The sequence below is a fragment of the Perissodus microlepis genome, chromosome 18, assembly GCF_051167445.1.
Source record: "Perissodus microlepis isolate ML-2025 ecotype Zambia chromosome 18, ASM5116744v1, whole genome shotgun sequence".
Lineage (NCBI taxonomy): Eukaryota > Metazoa > Chordata > Actinopteri > Cichliformes > Cichlidae > Perissodus > Perissodus microlepis.
Genome location: NC_140478.1, coordinates 33,429,314 through 33,442,732, shown reverse-complemented (window position 1 = coordinate 33,442,732; position 13,419 = coordinate 33,429,314). Strand labels below are relative to the sequence as shown.

Sequence of the window (13,419 nt, the reverse complement as noted above, 5' to 3'; positions counted from 1 at the left end):
GGTACTACAAGGTCATTAAGATAAGATGGGGCCTGATTATTTAAGACCTTATATGTAAGGAGCAGGACTTTTTCCCTGTCTGCAAGTCTAACTATCTTTAGTCAAGATACTAACCCCATGGTGCTCTCCAATGCATCCATCTGTGTGTGAATGTTAGATAGAAAGATCATAGAAGTGCTTGTGTGATTGAGCCAAGCTATACCAGTCCATTTATCTAGAAGAGACACCAGTACAAGAGAAATCTGCTCTCTCTTTCTAGTCCCTGTCAGGACTCTAGCTGCAGCATTTTTGGATTAACTGAAGGCTTTTCAGGGAGTTTTTAGGACTTCCTGATAATAATGAATTACAGTCGTCCAGCCTGGAAGTAATAAATGCATGAAGTAGCTTTTCAGCGTCACTCTCGGACAGGATGTCTAAGGAGCTTGGAAAGAAAAGCGTCTGGACTTCTTTAAGTTGCTTGAAGACGTTTCACCTCTCATCTGAGAAGCTTCTTCAGTTAAACTAACTGAAGAAGCTTCTCAAGCAACTTAAAGAAGTCCAGACTAGGGATGGGTACCGGTATCCGGTGCCATGATGGCACCGGTTCTGACATAAACGGTAGTAACCAGACCGAAAAGCAGCGCACATTTCGGTGCTTTATTTCGGTGCTTTTTTTTCCTGAGATGTCATACACTTTGAATTCTAGCCAATCATTTTACGTTTCCGAGGATAGTAGGCGGGTCCAGGTACGTAGGTTCTTTTAGAGCAGAGCTACAGATTAAAAATGCCCAAGGTGAAGCGGTCAAAGGTCTGGCTGTACTTCACAGCAAAATATGCAAACTTAGCAGCCTGCAACAAGTGCTTTAAGCTGATACTGTGATACTGTCAAAGGAAGTAACACCTCAAATCCGATGAAACACCTGGAGACACATAGCGTTTTTTTTAAAAGCCGAAAAATGCGCCGTATTTGATAGCTTGGTGTGAGACGTCACACTGAGCACATCTACTGCGGGTGGGTTGCCTGTTATCGGACCCGGAGTTAGCAACATCCCCCAAAAACACGAAGAGGAGAGTCCTGGCCCCTAGCCCTGCCAGTGTAGCAAAAATGATGACGGATGATGATGGCAGCAGCAGCCGTTCTTCTCTGCGTGAGTAGCTTAATGTTGTTCGTGTGTAATTTATGTTGAGGAGGCTAACCACGTTATTACATTAATGCATGTAAGGTGAACTAGCAAACAGCGTCGTAGTTACATGCGGCTGTCTTCTTGTTTGATGGCAGATACTCTCTTCACCCTGGCCAAAAAGGCTAAAATGACCAAAGAAAAAGTGGAAAACAGCTAAACATGAGAGGTTTTTGACAAAGTTTGTGTTTTTTTCCATTGTTTAAGCACTGCTTCCAGCCAAGAGTGATACCATATATGCCCTATAGCTGCAGAAAAGGCTAACATTGTTATCTTTTTACAAAAAAACACCCCAGCTGAACATGAGAGGTTTTTGGACCAATTTTGTGTTCTCCATTCTTTAAGCACCGGTTTGAGCACCATTTAAGCACCGGCACCATTTCAAAAGTACCGGTTTGGCACCGGTATCGGATAAAACCTAAACGATACCGATCCCTAGTCCAGACGCTTTTCTTTCCAAGCTCCTTAGACTACGATGACCTGGATGACTGAGAACCTTCACAGACATCTGAGACAGGATATTTCTAATTTTAGAGATGTTGCACAAATGAAAAGAAGCAGTCCTGCATGTTTGTTTAATACAAAGAGCCAACCATGCAAAATATGATTTTTTGTGCCATTTTTTAAGAGGTCTTGAACTTTTGATCAGGACTGTGTGTGCATTGAAGGGTATATACTGGTAAAACATTACTCCAAGGTTCCTCAGTGTTACTGGAGGCCAAGGTAATGCCATCTAGAGTAAGAAACTGGCTAGATACCATATTTCTTAGATTTTCAGGGCTGAGTACAATAATCTCAGTTTGATCTGAATTAAGAAGCAGAAAATTAGATATCATCCAGGTCTTATGTTTTAAAGACATTCTTTCAATTTAATTGGTGTGTGTTATCTGGCTTTATGGATATATAAAGTTGGGTTTTGTCTACATAGCAATGAACATGTATACTATGTCTTCTAATGATGCTGCCTAAGGGAAGCATGTATAATGTAAACAGAATTGGTCCTAGCACTGAACCCTGTGGAACTCCATAATTAACCTCAGTGTGTGAAGAGAACTCTCCATTTACATGCACAAACTGGAGTCTATTAGATAGATATGATACAAACCACTGCAGCACAGTACCTGTAATACCTACAGCATGTTCTAATCGCTCTAATAGGATATCATGGTCAACAGTATCGAACGCTGCACTGAGGTCTAGCAGGACAAGCACAGAGATGAGTCCACTGTCAGAGGCCATAAGAAGATCATTTGTAACCTTCACTAAAGCTGTTTCTGTGCTGTGATGAACTCTGAAACCTGACTGAAACTCTTCAAATAAGCCATTCCTCTGCAGATATCTGTTACCTTTTTTATAACTACTCTTTCAAGAATTTTTGACCACAACAGGCTGGTAAGCAAACTGAAAAGAGTCGAGAACATGTTTCACCTGCAAGATAAGTCAGGTAAGCTAAGCTCCTGGTGGGGTTGGAGAGCAGAAGAAAATTAATTGATGCGCACACAAAAAAAAAATGCTCCTATATATTCTTTTATATAATTTTCACACAATACAAACTTTTAATTCCACAAAACAGAAATTGTCAGCTATCAAATATGCGGCAAGTAAAAGAAAAACAAAAAATCCAAAAAGCAAAAATCTGAACTTCAACAATGTTACATCTGAAAGTTGTGAGAAAGGTTTAACCTTTCTCACATGTAACAAACCAACACATCTTCAAGTGTTTTTTTCAAGCTTGGCTTCCATGATAATATTTTTTCTGTACAAAGACTACAACTTCTGGCCTGTGTGAGTTTTCATGTGGCGCAACAAATGACTACTAGATATGAACATTTTCCCACAAGTTTTGCAATGATATGGCCTCTCACCTGTGTGAGTTCTTATATGCACCAATAAATGACTACTACATCTGAACATTTTCCCGCATGTTTTACAAGTATAAGGTTTCTCACCTGTGTGAGTTCTCATGTGCTTCAATAATGAACTATTACATGCAAACATTTTCCCACAGCTGTTACACAGATACGGTTTCTCACCTGTATGAGTTCTCGTGTGCTTTAACAAATAATTTCTAGATGCAAACATTTTACCACATGTTTTACAATGATAAGGTTTCTCGCCTGTGTGAGTTCTCATGTGGATAGCTAAAGAACTGCTACAGGCAAACATTTTCAAACAAGTTTTACAAGGATATGGTTTCTCACCTGTGTGAATTCGCCTGTGCTTCAGTGAATCGCTACTGTATGCAAACATTTTTCCACATGTTTTACAAGAATATGGTTTCTCACCTGTGTGAATTCTCATGTGGTAAGTCAAAGCACCCCTCTGAGTAAAACCTTTCCCACAAGTTTTGCAAAAATACGGTTTCTCACCTGTGTGAACTGTGTAATGTCTTTTCATTTCATAATTCTGCTTAAAAACCTTTCCACAAATATCACATTCTAAAGACTTTTTACATTTGTCAGAGTTACACTGATTCTTCGACGTAGGGGAATCTACTCCATTGTTGTGACTTTTGGTTCTATTTGTAGTTGACCCTGAATCTACATCCATGCTTCCTTCCTGATTTTGGCTCTCAGCAACAGCAGAGCTATGAGAGAGGAGATGATTGCCGTTTGATTCTCGTTCATTTTGCTCACTTTCCTCATAAGCAGCAGTCACCATAAAGGTATCAGTCTCCTCCTGACTGCTGCACAGTTCCTCCTGTTCCTCTTTAATCTGTGGAGGTTCTGGTTCCTCCTGGTCCACACTGGAGCTCCTCTCCTGGTTCCAGAGCTGCTGCTCAGGGAGAACCTCCTCCTCCTCCTCTTTAAAGACAGGCTGCTGTGGGACGTCTGGAGGGACAAAAGGAGAAAACAAAAAGAAAAGAGGTGTGGTAGAAAATCATCTCAGTAAATATACTAGCAAAATAATTTTCTACAACATGAACATGTTGTTCTGAAATACACAAAAAGCTTCCATTTCTGGTCAATGATCACTGATGTCAGTCCAGTCTTTATTCCAACCTTCCCAATTTTTTTTAATAGGAAAAAAAGTGATAATAATTTTTAAAGAACTCTATCAATTAGATGTATTTTGGGCAATTTCCATTGTAAATATTCAGGGGAAAAGAGAAAGGTAGAGTGGAGCTGAGCTGTGATGTCATCGAGTACAATACTGTTTCAATCATAAAATAACCACAGTGAGTCCTCGAGTACTTGAAAGTCTGGACTAATTGGTGAACTTGTCAAGAATGAACTAAGAAATACACAAGTATGAACCTGACTCACATGGTATTAAGAAAAGACCATTTACAGTATGGAGAGGGAGGGAGGGGTGAGACATTTGTAGACCAGTGAGGGGCTGTGATTCAGAAAGAACTGATGTACCATCCTGAAGAAATGATTACAACAGAAAGTCGTATTTGGATGAGCAAGGAGCAGAGATGGAAATTTTGGATCACACTCTCAGGCCCCCTCCTGTATTTGAACAGTGTCTCAGCTGCTCAGATACATAATGAATGCCTGGCTTTCACTTAGGGAGCAGTTGGAGAATAAATGGAGCACAGTGCAGTCCTGTCCTCTGTTTGCTCTTTGTTAGCTCACATCTCCAAAAAGTCCTCACAATCATAAATGTCCCGCAGAGCTGTGATTAGGATCCTCCCTCAGAGGGACACTCACCTGTCCTGTGCAGCTTGATTTCGGGTTTCCAGGTGATATACAGCAGTCTGCGCTGACGGTTGATCTCTTCCTCATACTGGACAGATTCATTAATATCTGCTAATATTTCTTTAGATTTGGACTGAATAAATGTATCAGGATCCTGAGAGAGGAGCTGCTTCCTGTGTGGTTCTGGTTCACTGTGCTCTCCTTCCTCAGCAACAGTCACCATAAAGGTATCCGTCTCCTCCTTCAGTCCCAGCTGCTCTCCCTCCTGAGTGCTGCACAGTTCCTCCTGTTCCTCTTTAATCTGTGGAGGTTCTGGTTCCTCCTGGTCCACACTGGAGCTCTTCTTACAGACATAATGCTGTGGGAGTTCTGGAGAAAGACAGGGACACATGCAAAAAAAAAAAAGTGATGACGATAAACTCTGGATTCATTAATTTTTTATTACTGCATTTAAAATTGTGGAATGATTGTGTCTGAGGCAGGTCCTTAGTTAAAGTTTGAGCTCTAGAACATAAAGTCTCAGCTTCAGCTCTTTGTAGACTGACTAAATTGTAGCTCTGTTGAGTTGTCTGGAATGTTAAATGGCCTGTATTTGTATAGCGCTTTACTTAGTCCCTAAGGACCCCAAAGCGCTTTACACATTCAGTCATTCACCCATTCACACACACACCTACCTAAATAACCTCCTCTCTGAGACTGATTGAATATGATGTCATTATTGGTCGATAGCATGTCAAAATGCTTCCTAACTGCTGATATTTATTCTTTTTGGTGGCTCCATAATGTGCTAACAGTCTCCTGCACGCTCGTGATGATCCTCAGAATCACTTAGTTTTATGCATGAACGGGATCTAATTCAAGTCTTTTCATCAGCTCGAATCACATAACGAGGCAGTCGCAGCGTTTCAGAGAAACGGGGCCTCGTTTATCTTTGGTCATGTGCTTCCAGCTTCCAGTTTGGATTCGGGAGACAGAAACTATCTCTACTTTTAAGATTAGGCTTAAAACTTTCCTTTTTGCTAAAGCATATAGTTAGGGCTGGACCAGGTGACCCTGAATCCTCCCTTAGTTATGCTGCAATAGACGTAGGCTGCCGGGGGATTCCCAAGATGCATTGAGTTTTTCCTTTCCAGTCACCTTTCTCACTCACTATGTATTAATAGACCTCTCTGCATTGAATCATATCTGTTATTAACCTCTGTCTCTCTTCCGCAGCATGTCTTTTATCCTGTCTTCCTTCTCTCACCCCAACCGGTCGCAGCAGATGGCCGCCCCTCCCTGAGCCTGGTTCTGCCGGAGGTTTCTTCCTGTTAAAAGGGAGTTTTTCCTTCCCACTGTCGCCAAAGTGCTTGCTCATAGGGGGTCATATGATTGTTGGGTTTTTCTCTGTATCTATGAAGCGCCTTGAGGCGACTTTTGTTGTGATTTGGCGCTATATAAATAAAATTGAATTGAATTGAATTGAATTGAATGTGATATTAACGATACGGACCTCGACACTGGCTTCATTTGGACACACCCCTTTTAATCAACACAGGCCTCAGGGCTTCAGTGCCAGACATAACATCACCACTTGCGTGGTTTGTTCTGGGGAAGGAGCTTAAGCTTTGTAAGCCTGAGTTTTGCTCCTGAAGAGGAGCTCAAGGTGGAGCGGCAAGAGTAAAGGCTGGTCAGTAGCCCAGTAGCCACGGGGCTAGCCTGTGGGATTTTGTTTAGTTGATTTATTCATTCATTTAAGTTTCCTTTGTTTTTTTTACAGTTCTTAATTTGTTTGTACAAGTTTGTTTTTGGTCGTTCATACCACCGGCCTTGTGCGGCCATCACTGTGGGTTTTTGTAAGGAAATTGCACGTCAGGTGAAGAGAATGCCTGCCTCCACCTGTGCTTACTCCACCACACCTGCAGCCCCTTTACAAGCTGACAGAATCAACAAGGCAGTTTTTATGATATGAGACGATAGTGACATTGACATGCATTTGAAATTCATCAACATCTTTATCTTTCTTATACTTACAATAATAAATAATAATAATAATAATAATAATAATAATAAAGTATTTTCCTCTATTTTTTTTTTTTTTTTTTCCTTCTCCTCCTTTTGCCTGTCCCGTTTGGTTCTTTTGCCATCAGAATTATTGTCTAAAGGCAAAGAAAGATGCCCAACGGATTTACTTTACCAAATTGACCATCCCAGCCTTGCCGTAATGGTCCATTTGATTCACCTTTTATTGTTTATTTTATTTTCACTTGCTGAATACGGGACAGACTTGACTGGGGGAAAGAAGGGGAGAAAGAAAGAGGGAAAGAAACAGCTGAGAAGAGGGACAAGGGCAAAAAACAAAAACCAACAGCGTAGCCTCCCCTGCACCCTGGTGACACACCCCTATTCCAAGGCCCTGCGTGTGTGGGTGGTTGTGGTGGACCTCTATTCTAAAGAGTTTTATTGCTGCTAGTTAAAGACACTGAAATATAAAGTAATTCATGGTGCTTTTATTATTATTGTCTCATAATAAGACTTGAAAATGATCATAGATGAACCCGAGAACATGTTTAATCAGAAAACATGCTGATTTTCATTTTTTATAAATGGTTGAATATGTGCTGATTGCAGCAGAGAACAGGGAAAATCTTGTGATTTCTATGATGTAATAAATAATAATTTCAGATTTCGACAGATATTAAACTTGAAAATGATCCTTGATTCACCCGAGGACGACTTGAACAAGAATGTAGGGTTTTCATTGATAACAGGTTGGTTGTTATATTCTTAGAAATGCATAATTGTGCCAGTGTGGATTTTGTATTTCCCTTTTAGTTTTGGTAAAACAAAAACGTTATCACGTGTTAAATGTTGTGGAATTTGATGATCAAAAATTGCCACTGAATTATATTAAACACTGCAACAAAAGGAACGGCGACGATGTGTTTATCCCAACAGGAAGAGGAAACAACCTTTTGGAATACAGATTGTGAACTTTCGAGCTGCATGTAAATGCATTGTCAAATGCAGCCGCATATAGAACAGCACACAACCATGTAAAATTACTTACACGTAGACTGCATCATGTGTTCATCCATCGATCAGAGTGTGGTGGAGCTACTTGTTCTTTATTTTTATTATATTTTGAAATTTGTTAAAGTTTGTTGTTAGTGTACTTATATTTTGGGGTTTATTTACAAGTTTATTTGTAGGTTAATATTTGTTTCAATGTTTTGTTTGTTTGGTGTTTACCTTGTTAAATCAGTCAGTAAGAGCTGTAGGGCCTTTTTGTTTCTATAAATAAAGAGACTGGTATAGGACCAGCATGCACTGGGGTGGGCCTTTTTTTTTTTTTTTTTTTAAAAACCAGAGCAGCACAAGCAGCAGGAAGTAACAAAATTTTTTTTATCTTGTTATTGCCAAACTGGATGAATAAACCATAAAAACACAACTTTCAAGTGTGGACAGTGGACTTCTTTTGCCTGCGTACAAAATATTATCTCAGTGCAGCAGTGGCTTGTGGGCTTTTAATTGTGGGATGTTTGGTTGGTCAAACAAAAGGAATTGCCACAACAGAGTAAAAAACCTGCCCGTGGACCAAAGGAATAATCCTTCATTAATAGATATGTTGGATTAATGGATTTCAAGGATCACTGTGGAACTCGAACAAAAGTTACTGGATCATCTGAGAGTAACTCCAGACGGATTTGGTGTTAAGGCCTGGATCAACATGTCACTCGTTCATCAAATCTGGAGAGTGATAATATCGTTTAACCCGTAAAGGAAAACAGTGAAGCTATTGGAGTATAAAGACATTATTTCACTACAAAGTCTGATGAACTGAGTTTTGATGTACTAAACTGGTGCATAATTGGATCGCTAATAGACCCTGTGCACAAGAAAATGCTTTCTTCCTGGTTTGAGACCGGATGTAAGGTTGTACATTTCCGGTAGCTTTACATTGCTTTATACTGCGAAGATATCCTCCAAAATCATGTCCAAAACACGAAAACGGAAAGGTGGCGTTAAGTTACAAAGAGCAGAAGGTGGGAACACTCACCACTGTTGTGTCATTAAAAAAAAAAAAAAAAATCTAATGATCAATTTTGACGTTTAAAGAGTTTAGATCGATCAGTTGTTTACATCACTCAACACAAGCAGAACTGCATCACTGCAGCTCAAGACACATCGTCCACATTCAGAAGTATCTCTGTATAGCAGCGGTCCCCAACCTTTTTTGCGCCACAGACCAGTTTATGCCCGACAATATTTTCATGGACCGGCCTTTAAGGTGTCGCGCATAAATAAAAACTAGTACCGGTACCGAAAAAAAAAACAAAAAAAAAAACATTTATTCATAACACACATGAAAAGACCAAGGAAAACCGAGTAAACGATAAAAACGATAACAAAATAACGCTGAAAACCGATAAAACCCCTGAAAACTATACATTTCACACCTGAGCCTCAACTCTCACGGCCCGGTACCAAACGACTCATGGACCGGTACCGGGCCGAGGCCCGGGGGTTGGGGACCGCTACTGTATAGTGACGGTCTTATGATTTAAACAGGCAAATGTTCAGCATTCAAACTACAGGTGAACAATAGTCAAACCAGATGTTTCCCCATTATGTTGATATCAGCTAGTCAAGTATACACCTACACAGCATGTTAAACCGTGAAACAAAGCCACACAAATAATGAATGATTGCTGGTAACGGTTTCTATACATTAGTATTTACGAAGAGTATGTTGTCAGCCGCAGCTTTAAAGTTTCAAGTTCCACCAAGCAAAGAAAAAAGGGAAGTAATTTTGCCACTAAAGTCAGTACAGTTCCAGGAGTCAACTCAATCCACTGGAAGCAGAACAAATTCCACGGTTTGTTTTGTTCACACAGCAATCATTTACTAGAGAATTGTAAGCAGTTCAAAGCTAAAATGCATCGGGATGAGTTGACTTTTATCAAGGAAAGGGGAATTTGTTTTGGTTGTTTGAAAGTTGGTCACACAAGCAAAGACTGTAGGAGTCGTTTGGATTGCAACGTGTGTCACCAGGGGTTCTTCATATAGAGCGAAGAGTTCCATGTGCATCCTCAGAACGAACTCAGATGACAAGCTCTGATGTCAACTTTTCAACTGCAACCACTCAGACATATTGAGGCCGGTCATGAAGTTGATGCATTGTCTTTTCCATTTTTCCAGTTCAAGTTAAGAGCCAAAACAGCAATAAAACTGTGCAAACCTTTGCATTTTTGGATCCTGGAAGTTCAGGTACATTCTGTACAGAAACTCTGGCAAAAAGACTGAATCTAAAAAGGTAAAAAGACCAATATCCTTTTGAGAACAATGAGTCAAAATAGGATTGTTGGTGCACAAGTTCTGTCTGGTATGGAAGCAAATGATTTCATGGCATTGTCAGATGTTTTGACTCAAAGGACCATGCCAGTTTCTACGGTAAATATTCCCCAGCGAGGCGACATCGATCAGTGGCCTCATCTTAAACCTGTTAAACTTCACAACATTGATGCAGACGTGGAGCTACTGATAGGCACTGATGCTTCCAACGTTTGAGAGCCATGGAAGGTGATAAACAGTGTGGAGGGTGGACCTTATGCTGTAAAAACAAAAGTTGGCTGGGTCATAAATGGTCCCCTGTGCACTGGAAGTAACAGTGGAAATAACAACAACTGCACTGCTGTAACAGCCAATAGGATTTCTGTTGAGCGTCTTGAAGAAATGTTGATTAAACAGTACAATCATGATTTTAATGAAAGATCCTCAGAGGAGCAGACTGAAATGTCCAGAGAGGATCTGTGTTTCATGGATATTGTTAGTAGCTCAATAAAACTTATTGGAAATCATTATCACATGGATTTGCCTTTCAGGAGAGAAGGTCCCAGCTTGCCAAATAACCTCTGTGTCGCGAAGCAGCGTCTCCAGAGTCTCAGACGGAGATTTGAAAAGGATGCTCATTATAAGGATGAATACACTGAATGTGTAAACAACATGCTTGAACAAGGATATGCCGAGCTTGTGCCTGCAGAGGAGTTGCAGAAAGATGATGGAAAGGTGTGGTACATCCCTCATCACGGAGTGTATCATCCCACAAAGGGCAAGTTAAGAGTTGTATTGGACTGTGGAACAACTTACAAAGGAGCATCATTGAACAACCGGCTTCTACAGGGACCTGATCTCACAAGCTCGCTGGTTGGAGTTCTGATCAGATTTAGACAAGAGGTTGTTGCATTAATGGCAGACATTGATTCCATGTTTCACCAAGTTCACGTCTCAGAAAAACACATCAACGTTCTCCGTTTCCTGTGGTGGCAACATGGCGACACTACAAGGTCTGCACAGGAATACAGGATGAAGGTGCATTTGTTTGGAGCAGTATCTTCGCCAAGCTGTGCAAATTATGCTCTACAGAGAACTGCAGATGATCATGCACAACAGTTTCCAGCTGAAGTGGTTGATACAGTTAAAAGAAACTTATGTGGATGATTGTTTAAAACCTGTTGCTTCAGAAGAGGAGGCAGTGCACATGGTGAAGAGGCTGACGGATATCTGCGCTAAAGGAGGATTTAAACTTTCAAAATGGATCAGCAACAGTCGCACAGTGCTCATGCCCATCCCAGAGGAAAGAAAAGCAAAGGAAATTAAGGCTCTGGATTTGGACGCAGATCAGCTTCCAGGAGAGAGCACTGGGTTTACAGTGGTGCATAGAAACAGACAAGTTCCGGTTCAGAACCTCCCTGCAGGACCGTCCAACAACCAGAAGGGCCATTTTGTCTGTGGTCAGCTCACTGTATGATCCTTTGGGAATCTTGTCTCCCTTCAGTATGCCAGCTAAACTGTTGCTACAAGATTTGAAGTGGGATGAAGTTATTCCCCACTCTCTTTCCCAGCGGTGGCGTGATTGGCTGGAGGATCTCAAGCTGATTTCAAAGTGGAACGTTGCATTAAACCAAGTTGCTTTGGAAGACCAGATAAGGCACAACTTCATCACTTTCTGATGCAAGTCAAGATGGTTATGGAACAGTGTCATATTTAAAGTTGGAAAAGAATAACATCACACATGTTGCTTTTATCCTGGGAGAAGCTAGAGTTGCTCCTCTCAAGCAAACTGCAATTCCCAGGCTGGAATTGACGGCTGCAGTTCTTGCAGTTCGAGTGAATATGCTTCTGCAAAAGGAGCTGCAGGTAAGGTTGGAAAAATCTGTTTTGTGGACTGATAGTACAACAGTACTGAAATACATCTCCAATGAAACCAGAAGATTTAATACTTTTGTTGCAAACAGAATTGCTGTCAATCGAGAAGCAACAGATGTGAATCAGTGGCGATACGTTTCTTCCAAGGAGAATCCTGCAGATGATGCATCCAGAGGCATGAGAGCTGGGGATTTCCTCAAATGTAGAAGATGGATAAAAGGGCCAGAATTTCTCTACAAGTCAGAAAAGGAATGGCCTAAACTGGATGTGGAATACAGTGTAATTTCTGCAGATGACCCAGAGGTCAAAAAGGACCCGACAATAAATGTCACTGTGAAGGAATTACAAAATCCTACCAACTATCTTATCCATTACTTCTCGTCTTGGGCAAAACTTAAAATCTCTGTAGCCTGGCTTTTAAAGCTGAAAGAGGCCTTGGTGCTGCTGGCGCAGGTTTGAATAAGAATGATCTGGAAAGTCAGAAAGAAGTGGAGATAAGAATGGAAAGGTTTAAGACCACTTTGAAGAAAGGAAATATGACTCCAGAATATGTAGCAAAGACAGAACAAGCTATTATTCAATATGCACAACAACAGAAATTTAAAACTGAAATGGCTTTAATCAGCAATGGCCTCAAAGGAGTCTCCAAGGGAAGTTGTCTCTGCAAACTTGATCCAGTGTTGGATGCAGGAATCCTCTGAGTGGGTGGCCGATTGACTAAAGCACGACTATGGAAATAAAGCATCCTGCAATTTTGACAAAGGATATGCATGAGTCAACACTGATTTTACGCCATATCCATCAAAGGTTGGGACTCGCAGGAAGAGCGACATGCTGTCAAAACTGAGACAAAAATACTGGATACTAAACGCAAATTCTGCTGCCAGGAAAATCATTTCTCGTTGGTCAAACAAAAGGAATTGCCACTACAGAGGGACACTCACCTGTCCTGTGCAGCTTGATTTGGGGTTTCCAGGTGATCTCCAGCAGTCTGCGCTGACGGTCGATCTCTTCCTCGTACTGGACGATCGTTTTTTCAAACTCCAAGAATATTTGTTCAGCAGCAGCAGTTAGTCGCTCGTTGATAAACTCTCTCAGATACTGAACTGAAGGCATTGTTACCGCCACAGCTCACGCAACATCATAACCGACCTCCAGCTCAGTCACACAGACAGCTAACACTACTTCCGCTTTTGCATTGTTCACTTCCGTCTAGTGTCGCACAGTAAAGTTCCGACAGAACAGCACATAAAATCTATCGTACAGTTTTAGTTTGGATATTATTTCTGCTCCCGTATGAACAGATTCATCTGTAAATAAAGTTCAAGTCAAATAATCAGACTCAGATATTTGTGATTGAGCTCATCAGAGTTACAGCTGTAAATGTCCATCAGCTTAAATACATTAAACATCCAATCATATAGCCG

At 40.9% G+C, this 13,419-nt stretch overlaps 1 protein-coding gene across 1 annotated transcript; it reads right to left on the bottom strand.

Annotated features, from left to right (window-relative positions):
- Positions 1–2,669: 2,669 nt before the first annotated feature.
- LOC146368665 (uncharacterized) lies at positions 2,670–13,414 on the bottom strand. Its single transcript, XM_084912216.1, has 3 exons — positions 12,937–13,414; positions 4,817–5,173; positions 2,670–3,991 (listed from the first exon to the last, which is right to left on the bottom strand). The coding sequence occupies exons 1-3, from the start codon at positions 13,106–13,108 to the stop codon at positions 2,928–2,930; spliced, it is 1,593 nt and encodes a 530-aa protein (XP_084768342.1). The 5' UTR covers positions 13,109–13,414; the 3' UTR covers positions 2,670–2,927.
- Positions 13,415–13,419: the final 5 nt, after the last annotated feature.